Here is a 24,855-nt window from a genome sequence, read left to right on the forward strand (position 1 = left end):
GGCAACACCTAGGCAGAGACATGATGGAGATAGGACCAGTTGGACCCCAGGTATGACCAGGTGCCCCCTCAGCCTAGTATTCAAGGTATCCTCTCACCCTCCAACAGCTGATCTTCATTTTATACCTCAAGAGAATAAGAATATTGGCGTTAGTACCAATTATTAATAAATATCTCTTTCTTACTTGAAATACCACTTTGTCATATGCAAATGACTATATTTTTTCAGAGGCCTATTACTGGGTTCTCTATCATGTTCCACTAATCTGTTTACCCTTGTGCCGACACTACACTGACACTTTTTCCATTCCTTCCTTTTACAATATGCTTTTTATTCAGTAAAGCAAGAACCACCCCCCACATTAGCCTTTTTCATGATTTTCTTGGCTATTTTCAGGCATTTATTGTTCTATTTGACTTTAAGAAAATTTTATCAATTCCATTCCCAACCCAGAACAGCCTCCAACACACACACACACACACACACCTTATTGGTATTACAATTGGAATTGTATTAAATTTACATATTTATTTTATAGTAAACCTTTTCATGCAAGAATATGGCTATTGCCTTTCTATTTGTTCAGATATTTTTATACCCCTCAATAAGATTTTGTAGTTTTCTATCTCTTCAGATGGGTTCTGTAATTGTCCTTTTGATGTAATGCCCAAGTACTTTATGGACTTAATTGCTTTTATGAATGGAACACCTTTCCCCATCTCTATTTCCAGGTGGTAATTGCTGGTATGGAGAAACATGATTGATTTTTATATTTGCCTTGTAATCACCACCCTCAAACTCTCTTATTAATTCCAATCATTTTTTATTAGGGCTTATTGGGTTTTCTGACTATACAATTATATATCAGAAAATAACTTTTTTACCTTTTTTCTCTGTATTTATACTAAATATTTTATTTCTCGTCTATTGCAATCCCTAGAACTTCCAAAACAAAGTTGGATAATCATGATGATAATGGGCATCCCTGTCTTGATTTTAAAGGAAACGGGTTTAGTGCATCACGATTTAGAAATTCGTTTTGGACAAATATTCATTATCATATTAGTAATTTCTTCTATTTTTATTTTACTTAGAGTTGTTATTAGGAACGTCTAGAATTTTATCTAATGCTCTTTCAGCATCTCTTGATATGCTTATATGTTTTTTACTCCTTTATTTCGTTGATGTGGTAAATCATTTGATATTATTCTTGGGTATCAAACCAACCATGCATTCTTGGAAAAAAATCCCACCCTGGCCATAGTGAAGTTTTCAATTTTTAAAAGGTCAAATGTGTCAACTTTTATGGTTTTTATGTCATATTTAAGAAGACATTCCTTCCCCAAGGTAATAAACACTTTTCTTACATTTCTGTGTAATACTTTTTCTTATATTTAGGTCTTTGTCCAGAGGAAATTTATTTCTGTGTGTGAATGGTGTGAGGAGATTTCTAAATAACTTTTCTTTCCAAATGGTAAACAATTATCTTAAGATCATTTATTAAATTGTGCATTCTTTCTCCACCAATTTGAAATGCCACATTTAACATAACTCAGTTCTCATAGAAAGATGAATTTGTTCCTGGACTCTCCGTTCTGTTCTACTGATAGTCTGTTCCTTTTCCAGTAACTCACTGTTGTAATTACTGTGGTTCTATAATATATAACCTCATTGTTCTTTTTCTTGGCTATTCTTGGGCATCCTGTCTTGCGTATGGCTTTAGAATCAGCTTATGGAGTTCTATGAAAAATCCTGCTAAGATTTTAATTGGGATTATTTTGAATTTATAGATTAATATGAGGAGAATTGGCATCTTTACAGTATCAAGTCTCCCCCTCTAGGAATATAGCATCTCTTTTCATTACTCACAACTTTATAATCTTCAGTAAAATTTTATAGTTTTTCTCACATGGGTTTTGTAGATTTCTTGATAGGTTTATTACTAATTGTATAGCCTCTGTTATATTGTGAATAGGCTCTTTTTAAAATTACATTTTCTAATTCATTTTTGCCAGAACATGGGAAAGCTACTGATTTCTGTATGCAGATCTTGTATCTGGCCACACTGCTAAGCTTCCTTATTAGTTCTAATAGATTGTCATTGATTCTCTTAGGTTTTTCAATTAAATGATGATATAGTTTGCAAATAATGACAGTTACTTTCTATTTTTAGCTCTTCTATATTTAATTCCCCACCCTTCACTGCCCATTAGGAATGGGTGTTAAGTTTTATCACATGCTTTTTTTGGCACTGGCTGAGATGATCACAATGTTTCTCCTTTAATCTGTTAATGTAGAGGGTGACATAGACACATTTCCTAATGTTGACCTGGTCACAGTTCCAAACATTTATTTGCCTGTTCCCTCTTATGTTACCCTCAGGCCTCTCTCCCTGGTTTTTCATTTCTCCTTCAAGCCAGCCTACCAAGGGTAAAGATGGAATTTTTGGAAGGCAGGAGTCATAGATGTCCTGGAAAAGTTCAACTCTGGGGATATATTAACAGGGGTAAGGAAGAGGGGCTGTTCCTTGGGGGGGGGGGGGTGGTGAATAGGCGATCGCTTCCCCAGGAAAGATAAGGTCCTGCTGACCAGTCAAATTACCAAGGTCGTTCAGCAAAGAAAAGTGGGATTTCTACATAATGCTCCAGCAAACAACTCATGTTTTCCTTTGGGAATGTGGCAGAATCGAGCTGATTTGAAACTCCTGCCCCCTCACTCCCAAAGTTCTTCATTACTTCTGCACACAAAACAAAAGAAAGATATCAACCAATAATAATCCTTTCAGCTGTGTATAATTCCGTTCCTGTCCAGCAATCAGACTGCCATAAGAATAAACATAACAGCTAAGTGCTCACTATGTCAGCGACTGTTTTAAGCACCTTACATGTATCATCTCTTTTCATCTCCATTGCAATCCCACAAGACAGATACTATTATTATACTCATTTTCAATGAGAAAACTGAGACAGAGAGGGTTAAGCAATTTGCCCAAGATTCCAATGCTCGTAAATGACAGAGCCTGGTTCCAACCCAGGATGTCTGACTGCAGAGCCTGTATACTGCCTTATAATGAGATTATAGATTATGCTCTCATGATCGCATTGTTGTAACGGTCCCTTATGTTTGTATAATAATCATAATCCCTTTTATGTAACCAGCATTATGTACACTGCAAACACTTTCAGATTTATGGACTGTACCTAATTTTCAACACTCACAGAGAGTTAGAGTTCCTCTCATCCTCGCATTCCCACCCCAGGGAACCCCACTCCTGTACCCAGGGAAGTGAAGGCAGAGGGTGCCTGGCCCCACAGTCTGGGTCTACATCGGCTGCCTTAACAGCAGTGCCAGCTCCCCACAGGGAGGCTTGTAGCTGAGGAGGAGCCACGGAGCAGCCTAACATTCTAAGCAGGAAATTAAAAAGGGCACTGGCAGCGGAGTGCGCATAACCTTTACAGTTCTCTCCTCTCCGCCTCCTGAGGGCCAGCGAGGCAGACTGTTTGCCTAATGAGATGTTTTCCTTCTTCCTGAGACAGTGCTGGGGGCTCGGGGTGGGGGGCGGGTGACACTTGGCATAGGGGCAGCTAGGATGCCAGGGTCCTGGTCCCTGCTCTGCATCTGACTGGTGGAGAGGTCTTTCCACCAGCCACACCATGTCGATGTCGCATCAGCTTCCCCCTCTGAGAGCCAGAGAGAACAGCTACCGATCTGCTCCCGCCCCAGGGGGATAGGGAGATTAATGAGAGAACGTTTGTCAAGTTTGCTTTGATCCTCGGTTGGAAAGAGCATTTCAGCCCAAAGTACAAGGGAGATGATTCTTTAATAAGATCTTCAGGGTTCTGAGCCAGCTACAGTCACGTCCTGTTTCTAACCCAGGGCAGCTCATTAAATCCCAAAGGCTAGTTCGCTGCGGAGCTGGGGCTGGGAAGCCAAGATTCAGTTGTTTTCAGGATGGCCTCCTCTGCCTACCCTCACAGGGACAGGTCAAACAAGCCCAAGCTTAGAAGCCCCTGGAGAAGAATTTCTGAGGACGTGAGGGGGTCTGCCTGTAGACATTAGGAGCCAGGAAGGCAGGGAAGGGGCCTAGCCCTTGGATGTTGTATTTGTACAGGAGTTGCTATCGTCCCCTTGATTGCTCCTTCATAACTCTCACATACTCGAGTTTCTCGTCCTTAAGCTGCAAGAGAGCAGGACCCTCTTCTGATATAGTCTGTGCACTCCACATGCCTGGGCACCACACCCAGCGTGCAGCAGATGCTGAATAATATTTGTACATGAATGAATAAAGGCCAGACAAGAGCAGAGTCTGAATCCAAAAGTCTAAAAATGATTACTGTTACAGCTGCCATTTATTGAGGGCTTCCTATGTATCAGGTACTACGCTGCGTGCTTTACAAACGGTGTCAGTTTAACCTTCACAATCTCATTATGTGGTTATTGATACGATTGTTCCATCCCTACTCTACAAAGGAAACTGAGGCTCAGGAACTTGTCACATGGATGGTAAGTAGCAAGCCCAAACTGCACCTCACTCTGATCGTCAAAGAGGCACAGCACTTCACCCCAGGCTCTTCCGGCCTGCAGCTGGGTTTGCAGCTCCCGCCTCCCTAACCTTAGCACCCAGCGAACAACAGCCAGGGACCACTGGTTCTTTCTACAGGTCATGTGCGGAGGAAGGAGCTGCGTTTTTTTTTTTTTTTAAATAGACAATCATAAGGCTATAACTCATGATAGTTTTGTTTATTCTTTTCTAACCTTACCATTTTTATTTTTCTTGTCTTACAGTTTAGGCTAGGACCTCCAATACAATATTGAAGAGAAGCAGCAATAGTGAGCAATCTTGTCTCTTTCCCGATTTTATAGGGGATGCTCCTTTTATTTCGCTCTTTGTTGGTTTAAGGAAATTTACCTCTATTTCTAGTTTACCAAATTTTTAAAAAATCATGAATGGTATTGAATTTTATTGAATTCTATTTCTGTGCCTAATAGGATACATTTTCTCCTTTAATCTATAAATATGTAGATTGTATTAATAGATTTTATAATGTTAAACTATTCTCATATTCCTGGGATAAAACCAAGTTCATCATAATGTATTTTTTTTATACATTGCTGGCTTCTGATTGTTAATATTTTATCCAAGATTTTTATAACTACATTTATAAAAGAGATTGGCTTGTAATATTCTTTGTCTCATTTTTGGTGTCACAAAACAGACTGGAAATGTTTTCTCTTTTTTAGGGAGAGTTTGTATAAGATTAGAATAATTTCTTCCAATTGCCTGTAAATTTCTGGTGGAGTTTGGTGACTTTTTGTTTGTTTGTTTTGGTGAGGAAGATTGGCCCTGAGCTAATATTTCTGCCAGTCTTCCTCAATTTTTTGTATGTGGGACTCCGCCACAGCATGGCTTAATGAGCAGTGTGCAAGACCGTGCCCGGATCCAAACCTGTGAACCCTGGGTGGAAGCAGGGAGCATGTGAATTTAACCGCTATGCCACCGACAGCAAGGTGGGTTTTTCTGGATGTGTGTGAAGATACATTGTAAATGAATTCAATTTCCTCAATGGTCCTAGGTCTGTTCAAAATTTCCATAACTTCTTGAGTCAATTTTGGTAAGTTGTTTTTTCCTAGAAAATTGTCCAAAAGCATTGTCAAAAAGGGTGTTCCATTGAAGTCTCTGCCTTCTAATCTGTCAGTAACTGAAGTTATGTCCCTATTTTCATTCCTAAGATCATTTTTTCTATGTTTCTTTTCTTTATTTCTTAATCAATATTGCCAGAGGTTTGGCTTTTTTATTAGTCTTTTCAAAGGTCAGCTTTTGGCTAAGTTAATCCTCTCTCTTATATAATAAAATCTATTTCATTAATTTCTGCTTTTAATGCCTTCTTTTATTATCTACACATTGATTCTTCTGTTCTGTTCTGTCTTACTAAAGTTGGAAGTTTGCCCCACTAACTTTCAGCTGAAAAAAAAGCTCAAATGTAAGTATTTAAGACTAAAAATTACCCTCCAAGTGTTGCTTTAAATGCATCCTACAAATTTTATTAGTAGTATTATCACTGTCCCATGCTAATTATCTTTTAATTACAATTATGATATCCTGTTTGACTGAGTTAAGTGGCTTTTTTTTTTTTAATATCCAAATTTTGATTTAATTTCTTTTTCTTCTGCATTTTTAACCTAATTGCTTATGGAAAGAGAATATGGTTTGCACTCTTTAGATTTGTTTTGTGGTCAGATAGAGACAATTTTTATGCCTCTAAAAATATGGTATTTGTATACTTTTTTTAAAAAGGTATAAATGGAGCTGGATTGGATGATACAAAGACCATCAAATTGAGACACATTAAAATATCTCTCTGAGGGTGGGGGAATTCAATCATGAAATAAGCAGAGAAGGATTGGATAGTTGGCATTGTTGAAGCATGGGAAGCGGTGATGGGAGAGGAAACAGAACAGAGATTGGAGAAAGCAGTACAACACTGAGAAGCGCATTCAGAAAAATTTTGTAGATGTTTTCCTCTGAGTTAGGCTTAACTTCTCTGTTTCCCAAACTATGAAATGTAAACAATATTAGTATCTACTTCATAGGGTTGTTATGAGAATAAATGAGTTAATTCAAATCTGGTAAGTGCTCAATAAATGTTTGCCATTATTATTTGAATTGATAGGACATGCAGCATTTCTCCGTGATGCCAGAAGAACCAATGTCTGCAGTAAAATCCCGTTTTTCATGGCACAGTACCTTAAAGGGTCAAAACTAAGAGGAGAGGCATCCTAGGAGCAGAAGGCCTGGTTTTCTGTCATACAGATGTTCTTTCATTCCTTCCTTTATTCAATCAAGTACTTACTAAGTGCCCTAGTAACTAAGTTAGGGCCGCTGGCACAGCTGGGCAATCAGTTCTTTATAGATGTGCGGAGAGGGTCTTAGCTACTCCACACAGATGTGCAAGAGGTCCCAGTGTCCAGTTCTACTGTACAGGAGGACCCAATTGTTCCTTACACACGAGCAAGAGGACCTTTCACAGAGCCGATGTACAGAGGGCCGGGCCCCGGTGCAGAAGCGCGGACCCAGTCTAGGTGCAGTACAAATGAGCAGAGCGGGTCCCGATCTCCCGCGCAGATGTGGAAGGAAGCACCCTGCCCCCTGCCCCGGCCCTCATCCTGTTCAGAGGGGACCACACAGAACCTGCTGGGTCTCCACGCTGCCCCTACGTGTCCGGCATGAAAGAGGCCAGGCTCGGGCTTCCGCCCTGAGCTGCCGAGTCCGCGCGTCAGGGATCTGCGCGCAGGAGCCCCCGGGGCCGGCTCCGCCGTAGGTCAGCGCTTACCCTTCGTCGGTTCCCCGCCGCTGGTGTCGCCGGCTCGCTGCCGGGTCCCTGCGCCGCAGACTGGAGCCCCCCCAGCACGCGAGAGCACGCCCCACACCCTCCCCCACCCGCGCCAACCTCCGCCCTGCGTCGCGCGTTCAAATTAGCCGGGTCGGCTCCTCCGCGCTTCCCATTGGTCACCGTCCGGATCTCTGATTGGCTGTTTCCTAAGTAACAAAGTACAGCTCGCTGGTGGCGGGAGCTGCAGACAGTGCGCTTGCGCACTTCCCCTTCCTGCTGGCTCGAGCTTTTGAGGTAATGTCTCCGCAATATCCTGCCCTTCCTACTCACCTAGGAGAGCATGGATGTGAAAACCTTCCAAACCCCAGCATATGGGAGGGGATAGCCTTCTATGGATCTGATTAGGATGAAACAGGTGACGGCTGCCAGAAGCCAGTTGCTCACAACTTTCATTAACTTGATCTGTCCCCACACTGGGACTGTGAATAGATCTGAGACGTGTAAGAAAGCAGGAGGCAAAATTCCCTCGGTGGACCTGCCATCAAGATAGTAGATAGTAATTAGCATTAAATAGTATGGTCAGTATTTAATTAATACCTGGGTATTTAATATACTGTTTTAACACCAAATCATGGCCCAAACTCTTCATTCACCTACCTGGACCTCAAGTGCCCTTCATACGATGGGACAGCACTGCTGGTTTGGTGAGAATAAAATGAGAAAACTATGCAAAGGTGCTGTCATTGTAAAGGTAGAATAAAACCAGGTGTTCTTGCCATCTGCACTACCCAAGAGGAATAAAACTGTTGAAGAAGGCTTCCAGTTTGGGGTCCCCTCCCCTCTCACAGGGGTGTGCATTTTTACAGAGGTTTAGGGTACGACTGAGGGCTTAGGGTCCCCAGGAGCTACCAGGGGAACATGTTCTTCTTGTGTCCTGTAAGCCAGGTCTTTCCCCGGTCTTATTCTGGCTCAGAGAATTAGCTGGAGAAGGTGAGGGGAGCCAGGGTGAGCCAAGGGGCAGAGGCCGGCCCTGCTGTGGGCAGTGGAAAGGGGATACTTACTTGCTTGATAATTTTGGGGCAAGTCAATTAGCCTTTCAGGGCCTCAGTGTCTGCAAGTTATAAAACAGAGGATAAAATAATACTCAGCTTGGGGCCAGCCCAGTGGCACAGCGGTTAAGTGTGCACATTCCACTTCGGCGGCCCAGTTGTGATCCCGGGTTCAGACATGGTACTGCTTGGCAAGCCATGCTGTGGTAGGCGTCCCACATATAAAGTAGAGGAAGATGGGCACGGATATTAGCTCAGGGCCAGTCTTCCTCAGCAAAAAGAGGAGGATTGGTGGCAGATGTTAGCTCCGGGCCAATCTTCCTCCAAAAAAAAAAAATAATAATAATAATAATAATACTTAGCTTGTTACAAAGATTAGAAATAATGTAGGTAAAGCTCCTTGCAGACATTCAATGAAATAGTAATGAGTGTTCTCCATTCATTCAACAAATATTTACTAATATGAGACAAGCGGTCTCAGAAGACAGGGTGGTGAGTGATAAACACCCGCCTCCTACCCTCATGGAGCTTGCAGTCTATGGGACAAATTAGACAATTAAACAAGTACTAACAATGACATGAGATACAGGCTATAATGAGAACCTGTCGGGGCAGCAGGGGGAGGTGGCATGCAAGCCAAGATCTGAAGGAGGAGTGGAGCTGGTTTGGCAAAAGGAGCTGTTCCTTGGATCTCAGAAGCCAAGGGAAAAGAATTTTGCAGGTGAGAGAGTCAACTGAGCCCATGATGCTGAGAGACCTTGGTAGGGCCTGGCCAGGCTCACCTCAGTGGACACAAATCAAAAACCCTTGGGCGCTACACCACAGATACTGGTAAGGTGAGATCAGCCTGGCACTGGCCTCACAAGAATTTCAAGGCCTTGAACTCGACATGAGGTGTGGGTGTGGAATTTTTGCCTTTTATGTGGCAGAAGATGTTTCCGGGCTGATAATGGCTGGGAGTGTGAAAGGCCCTGTGCTCTTGTGAGGTCTGTGGACATCTTACTATCTGCAACTAGCAAGACCACCAACCCGGGGTGCTCACAGGAGGTGGAGGAGGAGCCACATGCTTTCACCTGCACCCTTATCACTGCACATCCTTTGCACCTAGGTGTGGCATTCGTTGCTTCAGATATAGGCCAATTTTAAAAGGTCCTTGGACCAAGTTCAAGACATCATTCTTGCCATCCTCTTGCCGGACTTCCAGGTCTGGCCTAGCACAGAAGCCAAGCAAAGCGAAGACAGAAAGCTGTCTACTTGGTTTATCAACAAGGAGGTCATAGGTGGCCTTGGCAGGAGCAGTTTCAGGGGAGTGGCAGCAGCCAGATCAGAGTGGAAGGTGAGAAAATAGTAACAACTCTTTTAAGGTATCTGGCTGTCAAGAGGAGCAGACAAAGGAGGTAGAGGCTGGAGAGGGGAGCTTGGGTCAAGGGAGGATTGTGTTTTTTTCTTTTCTTTTCTACTTTTTCTCCCCAAATCCCCCCGCCCCCAGCATATAGTTGTATATTTTAGTTGTGGGTCCTTCTAGTTGTGGCATGTGGGACTCCACCTCAGCATGGCCTGATGAGCGGTGCCGTGCCTCCGGGATCTGAACTGGCAAAACCCTGGGCTTGCTAAAGCAGAGCATGAACTTAACCACTCGGCCACGGGTCGGCCCCCTTAAGGGAGGATTTTTAAGGATAAGAAAGCTTTAAATGATGATAAGAAGAAGCTGATTCAGAGTGAGTAGCTGAAGATTGATAGAGATGTGTGATTATCACTTAAATGAAGTCCCCAAGAAGGTGGGAGGTACAGTGAGCAATCCTCTCAGATTACCCAGCTGGGACTGAGGGGTTTAACAGAACGTGGGGCTTTCAGTTTTAAAACCTGGACAGTCTGGGGCAAAAAAGGACAGATTGGGCACCCTGGTGGGAGGGCACAGCGTACAGAGCACAGTGGTAAGCTGGGCCCTAGAAGGCAAAAAGAAGGAGGAGAGGAGGGGCGCAGATGCAGGGAAGTTTGTGGATTTTATGGTGGAAGGTGATAGAGTCTCCCTCCTGTGACTTCTAACTTCTCTGAGAGGTAGGAGATGTGATCACCCGTTGGATAGTTACCTTCACGGTCCACCTCCTGCCTTTGCTGCTGGGCCTGACACATAATAGGTACTCGATAAAACTGGCTGAAGGAATTAGTAAATGAATGACATGGGGGTGGGTGTCACAGATTGGGTACACCATGGAGCAGACTCTGAGACAGAGATCAGCATGCAGGAAGTTTACTGGGGAGTGCTGTTAGAGTTAACACCTGTGCAAGAGAAGGTAGGGAAGCAGGATTGGGCACGGGGAGAATTTGAGCTGGGAGCTCTGAAGCTGGGAGGATTCTTCAGACTTGTCCTAAGTTTGAAGGCTTTGTGAGGGGGCTGGCCTTTAACCTCCCCTGTGGATCAGTCATTGAAAGCAGGCTGCCCTGAGAAGGGGGCAGGACGTTGGTCATGGCAGCTCACATCGGCAGAGGCAATCCCTGGAGGGGGTTGGTAGCCGAGAGCCATCTGCTGGCAGCACTCCCAGCAGCTGGTGAAGAGATCCTTCGGTTTTTGAAGGAGACCCAGGCAGTGCATCACAGCATCCATCCCAGGAGGTAGAAGTTCAAGGAGAGTGAGAGATGTTTGAAATAGCTGCTATGATGGTAGAATAGTTATTATGTGGCAGGCACAGTGTTAGGTACCGAGTGAGCTATTGTCCTACTTGGAAGATGCTCTCAGTATGGCCTCAAGACAAGCGGATGTCTGCTGGGGAAGTCCAAGAAGGCTTCGTGGAAGAGCAGGCAATGGGCCTTGGCTTTGAATAATGAGCAGGTGTTCTGCAGGCGGCTGAAGTAGCCCAGGGCTTAGCAGACCCATCCCTGGCTCTGGCAGGCAGGGAGAGGTCTGTAACTCTACTGGCCTAGGCAGCTGTCCTAGTCCTGGCTGGGGCTTCTCACTCAGGGAACAAAAGGGCTTGTGCCCTGGGGGCCTGGGAAGAAACCCTCGAATTTGCCCTTCACCATCTGGGAAAAGGCAGGACCCCCAACCCCTGCACAGGCTGCTCAGGTAGCAGGTTTTGTAGGAATGGGTGCCTGGTGGCTGAGGGGAGGAAAGACTGCTTGACTGGGAGTGAACAAGAGTCAACCTTTCCCCTCCTGCAGGGAATGGCCAGTGAAGAGGGCTGTTCATGGAAAGAGAAAGCCATGTGATCTTGGGCAAGTTAATTCACGTCTCTGTGCCTCAGTTTCTCATCCAAAAGATGAGTGTGATAATAGTAACTACCTTGTGGGACCATTGTGAAGTTTAATGAATGAATCTGTGCAAAGTTCTTACAACAGTGCATGGTACGTGAACTACTGTTATAACTTAGCTGTTGAAACAGAGATGAGAGTCTATTTCGTTCCTCCAGCTCCAATATTCCCCAAGACCTTGGACATGAGGAGAAAACCCCCAGCTGCCTGGGTTCTACTCCCTACCCTGTCCCCAAAAAGATAGCTTCAGCAAAACTGGGGGGGATGGGGGCTCAGGTTTTGGAGGGATGCTTGTTGTACAACCTTTCCAAACACTGTATAAGTAAAAAAAGTAGCCTCCACTTAATCCAGCTCCCTCAGAGGTAACCCCTGACAACAGCTTAGGAAGCCCCTCTGCCCCTCTAACAGCACCATGTCCGGGACATATCTGTACATCCCCATGGGTATCTTGAAGCTCTGGGGGATATCTTACCCGTCTCTGGATCCTCACACCAAGCTAGGGCCTGGCCCATTGCGGGTGTTCAGTAATGTTGAAATGGGCAGAGCAAGTAGAGACAGGAACAGATGGGTGGGCCGGGGCTTTGGGGGTATCCCTGTGCTCTCACCCCAAGTTGGAGGCCACGGAGCAGAAGGGTGGGGGAGTCCACACTGGAGACCGGAGGACTCAGGGCAGTCTATTCTTAATCATTAGCTCCACATCCCGGGTGCCCCAAACCACCCCTCCCCTAGTGCCCACATTCACTTTGGGGTTTCCAGGGTGGGAGAATAGCCTCAGTGTCTTCATCTTCTTTGAGGATCATTATCATCCCAGACATTGTAGTGCAGCTGAAGGAATTCTAAATCGTGGGGCTCAGGAGACTTGGGTTGTAGCAACATTGCATTTGCATTTTGCTTCATAACTTACAAAACAGGTTCTCGCCCACTGCCTCACAACAGCCCTTCAAGTAGATATTTTTGTTACCCAGTCCTGTTTTATAGATGGAAAAACTGAGGCTCAGAGAGGTGAGGGTCTTTTCCTGAAATACTGAGCGTGGCCAAGACTTGAGCCCAGTGCTTCTGGCTCCAGTTGCTGCATGTGCGCTGGGTCCTGCTGTCTCTGGTTCTAGCTCTGCCCTGAACCAACCTGAGCAACCTTGGGTTCCTCTCTGGGTCTCAGTTTTTCCAGCTATGTAATGGGAGCTGCCCATTCTGTGGCTCTGATTCTCAATTTTGGCGGACGGGGCAAATGGAAAGCATGGGGAGCTGGTAGCCCTCTGGTCCCTTTTCCCTCCAGCCCCCAGCTGCCACCTCTCAGTAACCCTTCTACCCCATTCCAGTTTCAAACATGTGTAGACTTCTCACTTCCACTTTATCATCACCTCATTTGTAGGATTTTAAAGTTTGTTACCTGGAAGAGAGTGAAGAGCTCACACCTCCAGTTCCATTGTTCAAATATACCTTCATCGCTTGTGAATAACCTTATTAACAGCATCTAACCTGCTACAGCTTATGGGGGCACCCAGATAAATAAATGCAGAAGGAACCAAAGCAGGGGAAACAGCCCAGTTAGCTGGGGTAGTGCAGCTTCTGGCCCCTGGGATTTTCTCCCAGCCCTTGGGGGTCCTGGTGCTGGTGTCAGGGTCAGCAGAATGGGGTGAAGCCCAGAGTAGCCTTGAGCAACCGGCCACCTTCTCTGAGTCCTTGCCTCCTGCCTCCCCCTCTGGTGTTCAGAGATCCTCTGGGAAACAGCTCCCATGCCTCCGCAGCTCCCCTGTCTCCTGGATGCTTGTCGGGGATTGATTCTCCGGGCAGCTCCCCCTCTGAGCAGTAAATGAAATATCGGTTACCAGGAGTGAGGCGGGAGGCAATTAACCCCTAGACCTCACCATGGCAGATGTGTTTGTAGCAAGCTAAAGCGGAGAGCGGAGCGCACCTGCCTGGCCTTCCTGCAAAGTCATCCAATTAGGGCAGCCCCCAGTGGTGGGCTCCTGTGGACCCCTCTGGTCCCTATGACCCCAGAAATCAGGGCAGTACAAGCCCTTAGGGCTGGCAGCTGTCTGGACACAGGATGGCCTGCCATTCCTTGCGTGGGTGAGTTCCAGGGGCACCTCCATCCTCACACTCCCCTGGCAAAGACATTATTCGTTAATTAATCACACATCTTTCTAAAGGGGAGGCGGCCTGGGCAGGCTTCTTCCTTCCTTCCTCCAGAGTGGGACTGCCATTCTGCCTGTCTAGCCTTCTTTCCACCACCCGGGCAGTCCTGCCTCCTGCAATGTTTCTGTGCCAGAAAAGCCCCTGACTGAGGAAGAGGGGAGACACATGCCCTGCTTTCAGGGAGTCCCCAGTCTGAGGACGAGACACAACCTATGCTCTTAGATAGCCCCCAGTTACATGAGAAGACAGAGTCTGTCCTTCAGGGAGCCCCCAGTCCCAGGGCCTGGTCTCAGAAAGCCCTGGTTTAGTAGAAAAAGCACAGTGTCTACCCTCAGAGCCGCTGATAGGAGGCCCACAGCCTCTTCATCCAGGAAACTGCCCAGTCCCTGGTCTCAGCGAAGATACCCACCTTGCCCTCAGGGAGCTGACAATCTGACGAGAAAACACCATCTTTGAGGACCCATGGTCTGCTGGAGAAGACACGGGTCTTGCCCTTGGGTGTCCCAAGTCTGAGGGAAAAAAACAGACTTTGCCCTTGGGGAGCCCCTCTCTGATGGGGAGACATTTCCCCAACAGGCTTCTCACAGCTGGGATGCTGCTTGAGTGACAAGCTGCTGGCAGCTGGCACTGCAGGACATCCCTCATGCCCTGTAAAGGAAGAAAAAGTCCTTGGCTTCAGTCCAGTCCCAGTTGTGCCACAAACTTGCTGTATGACCATGGGCAAGTCACACATTTTCTTCAGACTATGATTTCTGCAAAATAGAGATTTTAGGCCCACTTCTCAAAATGACATGAGGATCATCCGGTCACCAGAAAGAAAAGAAAGCCAGCCAGGCAGCCAGGCACTCCCTACAGAAATGATTAACATGCTTTTTATTGTAGCGGAGGTCCTAGACCAGTCCCTGTGGTCTCCGGGGAGGGGTGGGGAGCCCCCCCAGGTGTGGTGGCTGGGTAATTCTGGCCAATGTGGCCATTAAAGAATCATAGGGGACTGTGGGTGGCACCAGGGGGCAGGGGGGAGTGCTGTTGACTCTAATCACTCTTCCCAAGGAAACTCTTGTTCCAGCCAGACCTGCCAGGGGTTTTATTGGGTTTGCGGGGACCCGCAGATTTCAATCTCCAGACCCCACAGGGAAGGAACAAGCATTAAGCTAATTTTATTAAATGGCCACAGCTGGCAGTGGGGGGGAAGTAGGGGTGAGAAGGGAGGATAAAGAAAGTCATTCAAGCCCGCCAGCCATGACAAGGGTCCACACACGGGGCCTGACTGGGAGGGAGGCCACCCCTCCTTCCTGTCTCTCCAGCTGAGCCCGCCGGGGGAGGGGAGGCCAGATGGGACATTGCTCAATGTAGAGCCTTGGGATTCTCCAAGAGGCTCACTCCAAGGCTGCTGCCCAGGGCAGACGCTCGTAAATACACCAAACCTCTGCACAGCAGGATGGGAGTGGAAGGCCTGGGAGCAGGGGAGGGAGGCTGAGTTACCTCAGTGCCATCCTTCCTTGGTTTTTGCTTTGGAGATCCCAAATCTTTATGAAATATGGCGTACTGGGTAAGAGCATGGTCTTTGGTTCAAATACTGGCAACTGCCTCTCCCTAGCTCTGTGACCTTGGCAAGTTATTTAACCTCTCTGAGCCTCAGTTTCCTCATCTGAAATGGATAAAATAACGGCATCCATGTTCAAGGGCATTGCCTGCCAGTTCACCCCTACTCCACACACATATCCATGAGATAATATTTGTAAAGTTCCTGTATGCTGTCTGCCACAGAGTGGGTGCTCTCTAAATACTGGCTATTATTTAGGAATGTCATAACTGTGTGAATGTCATGGCCCCAGTTATAGGAAGCAAGGGGCAAGGAGACTTACTGTGTGGTCTTCAAGGAGCAAGGGTTTCTTGGATTCAGGCGCAGTCACAGAACTTAGCGACTGTGTCACATTAAGCAAGCTACTTAACCTCCCAGGAAGAAGAATTATATCAGGGCTCCTGGGAGACTTGAGTGAGATGACGTTCCTGAAAGCATTTTGCAAACTTTAGAGTGATGTACAAATAATAAAAGCTATGTTTATTGAGCACATACATTATACCTCTCTAATCCTCAGTCAAGTGAAGCAGGTCTCATCACCTACATTTTATAGATGAGTAAACCGAGGCCCAGAGGTGAAGTGTTTAGGCCAAGGTCAACTAGCTTTTTACCGTAAAGCTTGCTCCTTTCGTTGCTGCCGCTAACCCAGACTGAGTCAGAGAGGATTGACTTGCCCAAGATCACACACAGTGACACTAGATTGAGAACCTGGGTCTCCCAGTTTAAACCTCGTGGTGCCTTTGGAACGCTGATGACACTTTCAAGGATAAAAAAAATGGAACTTTTTTCCACCATGGAAGATGATGACGTAACTGGGCTGCTTCCCAGGCCCTCTTGGGCTGCTGTGGGCATTGGGCCCCTCAGCCCACCTCCTGCTGGAGCAGCTCTGACGCCGGCCCCTGGCTTTCCTTGGATCCATGGGAAGCTTCCACCAGACCCCTTTCTGTTCTGGATGAGGGGGGGGTTCATGGTCCCCTCCTGCAACTCCTTTCCAGGGCAAAGACCGAAAAGCAGCAGGGCAGAAGTGTTTTTATTTTAGCTTTGGTCAGACGGGGGGCAGCCGGGCCGGGGCTTTAGGGGGTGCTGGGAAGCTATCCAGCCCCCAACCAATCCCTCTCCCAGGCATGGCCACCCCGGGGCTGGAGGGCAGCGCGTCGACCCCGCCGAGACCTGTTCCCACGCTGGAGCGGGGTGGCGGGCAGGGAGGGCAATAAACAGCAGTCCTATCGTACAAATATACAGTGAGGCCGGGGCGGGGCGGTCAACACCGCTTTCCGGGGACCGGGACGGGGTGCGCTGGACCCGGCTCTGCGGCGAGCCGGCGGGAGGGCCTAGCTGTGGCCCGGCGGTGGTGAGTGCGGGCCGGGCAGGGGCGTCATAGCCGGGGAGGGCCGGCAGCGAGGGGGTGGGCAGGAGACAGGTCATCCTCTGCCCGCCAGGAAAGAGCCCCAGGGGGATGAAGGTGCAGGGGCCGCGGGAGCTCAATCGGAGTAGATGATGAAGCCAGAGAACGTGCTGTATTTGTTGCTGTTGCCGCCGTGCGCTTTGCCTCCGTCGAGCTTGATGAAGACCTCGTCGCCCGCGTCCAGATGCAGGATCACGCTGTTGCTGGCGTAGTCGTAGTTCTGGTCCGCGTCCTGGGCAATGGCACTGGCCCGCACCTGCGAGGTTCCGGGGTAGGGGAGTAGCGGTGTGCGTGAGAGGGTTGAGGGGAGGATCGGGGGGCCCTAGAAGCCCCATCAGGGCTCCCAGTCTGCTTCTCTCTCGTCATCCCCTCCCCCATCATAACTGTGTGTTCTAGGAGGGGGTTATAGAGGAGCCCTGGATTTCCAGAGCCGCTGTAACCTGGGTCTGGATTGAGAGTCAAGGTGAAGTCGGCTTTCTTAACTCCTCTAGGTCTTCTCTCTCATGCTCTCATGGTCTTATGCTCTCCCCTCTCTCATCATTCCTGCCTCTCTGCTTTAACTGTAATAATGGTGCCTTACGTATCAGCCGCACCACCTGCTCTTATGTCAGACGGACACAAGAGTATACCTTGGCCCCACAGCTCAGGGGCCTGGCCCAATGCCAGGCTGCTAGTAAGCAACCACCTTCGTACCAGGACTGGATCTTTGGACTCTTTGTCTAAAGTTCATTCTGGAGTCTTTCACGCTGGAGCAGTGAGATGGAAGGCCTGGTAATTACTTCTCCTCCCAAGGCTCAGATTGAGTCTCCAAGGAGCTGAAGCTATTCCTGTGACTATTACCCCACCCAAAGAGGACGTCTAGCTCCTCCCATCTCATCCCAGGGTGGGAAGAAGGGAATCCAGGCCGTGATCCTCAGTCTGATCTATATCCTTGCTGGTCCTTTTTTTGATGGGGGTGTGAAGGGACAGGCAGGACAATGGGGCAAGGGAGTGCCAGCATTTGGGTGGGAAGCCTGCTACTGGGGGCTCCAACTATAATCATAAGATACTGAGGGTGTGTGGGTGGTGGACAGATTCCCTCCGGACATTCCTCTCCAACAACTGAGGCAACACGAGGCCTGAGCCATAGGACCTGGGGCCTGTCTAGGATGTCCCAGGTGGAGACTGGGAAGAGAGGAGCCACCTCCAAGGTTCTGGCTTGTGCTGGCGGGAGGCTGCATTGAGTGGGGTTCTCTCAGTGAGGCTCCTCAACAGCCCCTCTCCATCCAGCCCCTTCTCTGAAGACAGCTTCCCCCAAGGACAGGCAGTTTGGGCTGGACCACGCCAAATCAGGGAGGGGCCCATCCTTCTTCCTGGCCTGGAGGCAGAACTGCAGGTCAGCTGGGCCAAAGCCGCTGACTCAGTGGCAATGCTGCAACAGGGGGACCCAACATCTTTGCACGCTGTCCACCATTTAAAGCCTAGATCCCACCAGCCCCTTCTCTTCCCTCAACCTTTTCTTCCCCAACCTGGGAAGGAACTGTTTGGGGCACTTAGCGGAGAAAACTCCTGGTCCAGCTGAAGGTGGGGAGAAATTAAATGACGGGGAGACACTGCGTGTCAAGGAGCTCAGTTTCTCTGTTTAGAAAATGGATGAGAATTCATCATTGCCAGCTTTGTAAAAACCTTTTGGATGGTGAAGAAAACAATTTCAAATCTTGATGGGGCTTTGAGCTACTAGGAAAGAGCAGAAAGCAAGCAGCCAACTTCTATATTGTTCCCTGGGCCCTAATCCTGGTAGTATTTATTATTACACATGCATTTCATTATCTTGCTAATAAATTACTACTAATAACAATTATTTTTATTACCCAGATTAATTTAGCCTTAACTCATTAAAACAGTGTGCTTCTTAATAGTCAAATCCATTAGATTACAGTCCTCTGTCATCAGGAATCTCCTGGTAATGTGACAGGCATCAGAACTGTTATGCTTATGTTTATTATTTATTCATCACCATGACTGTTGCTGTGATTATCCTAATTATCCATGGAGGCAAGGAGAATTTATGCTCTTCCATCCTTAGACAGTGGGAGATCCAGGAACAGAACCCAGGGGTCCTGATTCTCAGCCCCAGACTGGAACCAGTGGAGGCATCCAGCTCCTCCTGGGGGCTAAGGGGAAGTCTGGGGAATTAAGGTTGCCATGGAAGCAGGAATGACAGCCCAGGACTTGTCACAAGGGGGTGTGGTAGAATCACCTCCTCAAGGGCTGCCAGGAAGGGAAACTGAGGCAGTAGTCTGACTAGCGGCCTGGAAAGAGGAAGAAGAACCCAGGAAACATGCCCTTGCCCCCAGATCAATGCTGGGGTCTTAGATGTGCGGGGGTGGCTCCCATAGGCAGCCAACCTAGCCCACAGGGGACACTTGTGCTTTCACACACTTCCTGGGTCCCTACTGTGCCAGGCACCATGCTCTGTGTTGTGAAAGGCATTCAAGGCCAGAGGATAGCTGAGAGCCCTTTTCCCACCATCAGGCGTGAGGCTGATCTCGTTAGTCCTTATACGACAGTCCTCAATTTATACATCCCACCACCTCTCACCTCACTCAGACTCTGGTGTCTAAGCCTCTGCCCATTTGCAATACTCACCTTCCCATAGGCCCGGCCCGGCCCACACAGTCCCCTCTCCCCCAGCCCAGTTTATCAATTTCGTGTCTTCCCTGACCCATCTGAACCACGGATTTTAGAGGCAGCTTGCAGGGAGCTCACCTCACCCAGGGCACCAGCCCCAACCTCAGCCCCTTCCTCAGGCTCCTCAGGTCCCCATGTCCTGATGACCAGGGCTTGACGCGATCAGGCTGCACAGTAGTGACTCAAAGCTACCCCTAGGGAGTGGGGCTGGTGGGCCTCAGACAAGGACAGAGAGGGGGCCCCAGCACTAGGAAGGAAGGTGGTGACTCCTCCTCCCTATCTTGCCCAGGGGTGGGCCAGGGCCCAGATGCAGCTCTGCCTTGCTGAGCAAATTCTGGAAGCCTCTCTGCAGGCAGGAAGCCAAGAAGGAAAAGCACAGAGCCCAGGGTCGCCCCTGGTCTTGAAGGCATGGGAGGAGCAAGCTCGTCTCTTCTGTTCCCATCTGTTGGCCAGCCCCGTCATTTTTTGTCTACTCACTTGAATGTCCTCTTCCACCTCAGAGCCAGCCTCTCCCTACGCTTGACCTTTTTATTCTCTCCCTAGCCATGTCTCCTCTCCTTGGGGACCCAGGTTCACTTACCCTCTCCCCCAGCCAGGTTGGTCTGAGTAGGGGCCGGCTCCACTGAATCACTCCCTCAAGCCAACACATTTGGGGACAGGAGGTGCTAGCTGGGCTCCCAGTCCTCCTCTAACACAGAAATGCCTGGGGTGTGTTACTGTGTGGTTACTACTGTCTCCCCTGCACAGGCCACGAGGTCCTGGAGGGCAAGCAGATTGAAGCTCTGGAACCAAGCCCCAAACCTGGCTTCTAGTAGGGGCTTAGAACTAATATGTGGAATGGCTAGTCGGATTAAATGAGTTTCTTGGACAATCTGGAAGGAGAAGTCACAAAGGATGTGGGGTGGGGGGCAGTATAGGCCCCACCATTTCTGGGGCAGATGGTCTGAGTAACTGTTAAAATGCTGGGTCTTTGAAGCCCCTAGTTAAAGCTACCTCCTTTTTTCTACGAGCCTGTGGTCCCTGCTCCTTGTCAGGCTCTGCCAATGCCCTGCCCCTGCTGGAGGGGAAAAGAGAGACTTTTGAGTCCGTTTCACCTCACAGTGACTGAAGCAAGTGCCCCTGCCCCTAAGCACACACAATCTTTGGGGCCTCCTCTTGCCTGTCTCTGGGGCCCTGCTGCAACCTCCTGAGGTGGTGAAGGGTCTAGGGCCACTGGTGGCCTGGTGACTACCTCCCTATCCAGACAAGCTGGGCCCCCAGCCCTCTGAAACCTTAGCTGGGTGCCTGCCCAAACTTTCTTTGGGGAAGGAAGAAATTCCATTGATGAAGGTGACATTGCTGCATCCCTTATTGGAGATTAATAAGGGGAATTGTGGGGCTGTCTGCAGAATGAGCCCTCAGGATACTGGGGCCTCTCTTTTGGTCAGGAACCAAGGACAAAGAGGAGAGACACGGGAAGCCTGATAGACACAAGTGGGAGAGAGACATCCAAGGAATAAAGAGGGGCCTTAAACCCAGAGGACAGATGCCAGAAACCCAGGGAGAGACAGACAGGACTGGCAGACTCAGGAGAGAGACTGGCACAAGAGACAGAGGGAGAGGAGAGACAGAGAGATAGGAGAGACATTGAGGAGAGAGAGAGGCAGGGGAGAGGCAGAAACCAGAGAGAGAAGCAGGCAGGGGATAGACAAGAGGGGGCTGACTTACAAGCTCCTGGTAGGCTTTTTGCTGACTCCCATGCCTCTCCTTTCCCCCATCCCCAAGCCAGGGTCTGCCTCAGGGTAGTGCTGTAGTGGGAGGGGTTCCAACAGGCTCTTTCTTGGGTCTCAGTCACAGGAGATTCCTTCCCAACACCCATCAGCCTAGCTTTAGTCCTGACCCACACGGGTCCCCTTCTTCCACAAGAATGTTCTGCCTGACCACCCCTAGGGGCCCCAGGCCACAGCGGTCTGGGAGCACTGGGAAGGAAGCAGGTACAAATGGGAAGGGAGCCAGGACAGGGTTAGGTCGAGGTTGGTCCTGGGGCAGCAGTTCCAACGAGAGTATCGGACACTGCAGTCCCAGTGCTCAAGACCCCTGGTGCTTGGAGCCTGCCAGCTCCGGTCTCTGGGATGGGGATAGGGAACAAAGAGGATCCCCATGGGTGATTCCAACACCCCAGGAGTCAGGAGTTGCAGCTGGGAGGCCAAGAGGGGGAGTTTCCAGCTCTTTGCCCCGCCTCAGGAGGAAAAACTTTTCCCCTCAGAGGATGTCTTCTTGCACCGGTAGCTCTGACACAGTGGGAAGGGACCGCGCAGTCCTGGGTTTTGCAAAGGGCGTCAGATCGGCCCAGTGGTCGCTTCCCAAGGGCGGAGGATGTATTGCAGCTAAGGTTCTGCACGCCCGGCTCCCTTTGCCTTTGTGTCCAAAACATCTCCTACGGCTCACCTTTGCTTGCGCGCAAATACGTGCGCCTGGGCACCCGGGGCGCCGAGGCTGCCTTTCCCCAGAGCCCACCCTTGTCCGTCCCTTATCACTTGCTGGTATCAACCAGAATCCCAGCTCTCAGATGACGCTGCCCAAGGGCCAAGCCCCCAAGGGCCAGTCCGCCCGCCCAGGAATCCTACTTTCTGATTAGTTGGATTTATCTCCCGCATTTCCACGCCGCGAGCGCCCAGCAGCGTTTGCCTGGGAGCCTGCGCCCGGGAACCGAGGAGTTCGGGGTGCCAGCCGGCCCCGACCATCCCCGCATATGATGCCTAAGCGGGGCCGCTGTAGAATCTCCACCTGCGCCCGCGGAGTCCGACCCGGTACCCATATGCCCCGGGCTCCCTGGGTGCCCTGCCCCCAGGTCAGCCCCATGCCCCCGCCGAGCCCACCTGGCCGTTCTTGCAGAGGTCCGCCCACATACTGGTGCCGTCGCCGCCGCGCATGAGGACGTGGTAGGTGAAAAAGTAGGTGCCGGGAATGTTGCACGTAAACTTGCCGCTGGTCGAGTCGTAGTTGTTGCCTAGATTGGTGACCACGTCGTCGAACTTGAGCACCTCGTAACCCTCGTGAGGGTTCTTGAGGCCAGCGTAGAAGGCCACGCGCGGCACCGTGGTGTAGGTGGCCGTGCTGATGGCGCCGCTGCCCCCCGCGCCCGGCAGCCCGGGAGGGCCGGTCTTGCCCGGCTCACCTTTCTCCCCGGGTGGCCCCACAGGGCCCGGAGGACCCGGGTCCCCGGGGGGCCCCGGGGGGCCCGGCTTGCCTGTGCGGCCCGGCTTCCCCTGGGGGCCCTGCACCAGCGTGGAGGGCGGGGGCGCGCCGCTCTGCTCGCTCAGAGCGTCGCCGCCGTCGGGCCGCACGCCGGCGCCGGGGCCCCGCGCGGGGTAGGGGTCGCACACCATGCGGCAAGTGCCCAGCATCTCATAGTGGCCTTCAGGGCCGCCCGAGCTCACCAGCACGGGGATGAGCACCACCAGCACCAGCAGCATCACCACGCCCGCGGCGGCCGCCAGCAGCGTCTTCCGGCCGGCGCGGAGCCTGGGGAGCGCCGGGCCGCCGGGCCGCGCCGTCGGGGCAATGGTGCCGGCGGGCGGGGGGCGCGGGCGGGGCGCCCGCGCTCAAGGGTGGTCCGGCGGGGCTGCGGGCATGGGGCCGGGCCCGGGGCGCCGCGCTGCGCTAGATGCGCTGCCGAGCCCAGCCGCCAGCTCCTGCCTCGCGCCTCCCTCCCGCTGTGCCACCGGACTGAGCGCGGCGGCCGCCGCCTCCTGCCTCGCTCCTCCCGCCTCCTGGCGCTGGGGCCACCGCCCACTCCGCCCCGCCCCGCCCCGCCCCGCCCCGCCCCGCCCCGGCCACCCGCTCCGCGCGGCTCGGTATCCACGAGGGGTGGGTCTGAGGCGGGGCCGGAGCCTAATTGGGCCGCGAGTGATAGAGCTCCGCCCACCAAGGGGGGCGGGGCCGCGGAGACCCGGGCCAGAGCCTGGAGAGGAAGGGGGAGACTGAAAGAGGAGAGACTGAAACTCGGAAGTGGGGAGGGGACTAGAGTCTGAGAGACAGGAGGGGCTCCCATGGGGAAGGGGAGCGTAGGGACCAAAGAACGAATGGAAGAAAGGCCACAGGGAGAGCTAGAGAGAGCCGAGGGTGATTGGGAGAGGAGAAGCCTCGAGGGTCGGTTACGAGGAAAACCGAGAGGGACAGAGCGAGGTTCTAGGGGCCACGGCACGCAGGGGGTGGGGGCGGACCGGGGGTGGGGGCGCACGGGTCTGCAGGGGACAACGAGAGCGATTAAGGGGAGAACCGAGCGGAGAGCAAGAAGGGACTAGAAAGAAGGTTATAAGGGGCGAGAAAAGGGAAGGCAAAAGGAGCATGGGGAGGGAGCCATTCCGCACTCAGGCCCCGCAGACCACCTGTCCGGGAGATCTGGAGATCGTGAGCCTGCAAGGTGCCCAGCGGGATCCCGAGCACTGACAGCAGCCGCGCCTCTTCTTTTCTGGCTCCTGGCTGTTCCCTGCACCTGCCTTCCCCCAGGAGGGGCCGGATCTTCTTCCCATAACTCCTCGCCTCTGCCCCTTCCTCACTGAGCCCCAGGCCAGGCCAGGCTGCTTTCTCCTGGGGGAGGGGAGGGCTCCTCCATCTTCCTCTGATGACTCCCCTTATTCTGGCTTTTAGACAAGGGAGAAATAGGGGCCCTAGGGAAGTGGGCACCCCCGCGTTATTTCTCCATTCTGACCAGGACAAACTCCCAGTCCCTGTGTGGTGGCCCCCTTTTCCAGCCTCCAAGAGGAGCGGTTGATCTCCCCCAGCTCCTCAGCTCCTCCTCCCTCCCAGCCTCCTCAGCAGCCCCCTAACTCTTCTCCCCATCAGGTTGTATGAAGCTGTCCTCTTCCTCAAGTGCAGTAAAGTGTTTAGGTTGCATAAACTGAAATGTGTCTGCTTCCATCAAAATATTTGTCACATCATTTGAGGCCCAACTCGTGCTTCTCCACTGCTCTTCCTTCATCCTCCTTTATCCCACCCACCAGGGAGGGCTATGCCTCTCTGAGGCCTCTGGCCGCTGCTAAAGGATGACCCTCCATCATCTTTCTCTTCTCCTGTGAGCCCCCCCTTCCCCCTGCTGACCTGTCACCAGGTGCTTATGGTTCTCTGGCTTTCTTTAACCAAGGCTGAGTTTGCTTAACTCTACCCAGAGCTGGGAAGGGGAAAAGGACAGGAGGATATTAAGTGGGGGGCTACGAGAGAGGACCTTCCAGGCACTCACTGCTGAGCCCAGGTTACAGTGATGCCCACCGCCAAGGAGAGAGTTTAAAAAATTCAATAAGTAGCATTTATTCGGGGCTTACTGTGTGCCAGGCCCTGCCTTAAATGCTTTGTGTGCGTGATCACACTTGATCTTCATACCAATCTATAGAGGCAAAGCCCATCATTATTCTCATTTTACAGATGGAAAACTGAGACTCCGGCAAGTTAAGA

The 24,855-nt window shown here is 50.6% G+C and overlaps 1 protein-coding gene across 1 annotated transcript; it reads right to left on the reverse strand.

Moving 5' to 3' along the window:
• Window positions 1-16,449: 16,449 nt before the first annotated feature.
• C1QL1 (complement C1q like 1) lies at window positions 16,450-23,135 on the reverse strand. The gene is made up of 2 exons (XM_046677061.1): window positions 22,281-23,135; window positions 16,450-17,008 (listed from the first exon to the last, which is right to left on the reverse strand). The coding sequence occupies exons 1-2, from the start codon at window positions 22,875-22,877 to the stop codon at window positions 16,829-16,831; spliced, it is 777 nt and encodes a 258-aa protein (XP_046533017.1). The 5' UTR covers window positions 22,878-23,135; the 3' UTR covers window positions 16,450-16,828.
• Window positions 23,136-24,855: the final 1,720 nt, after the last annotated feature.

This window comes from Equus quagga, chromosome 11 (genome assembly GCF_021613505.1).
Source record: "Equus quagga isolate Etosha38 chromosome 11, UCLA_HA_Equagga_1.0, whole genome shotgun sequence".
Classification (NCBI taxonomy): Eukaryota; Metazoa; Chordata; class Mammalia; order Perissodactyla; family Equidae; genus Equus; species Equus quagga.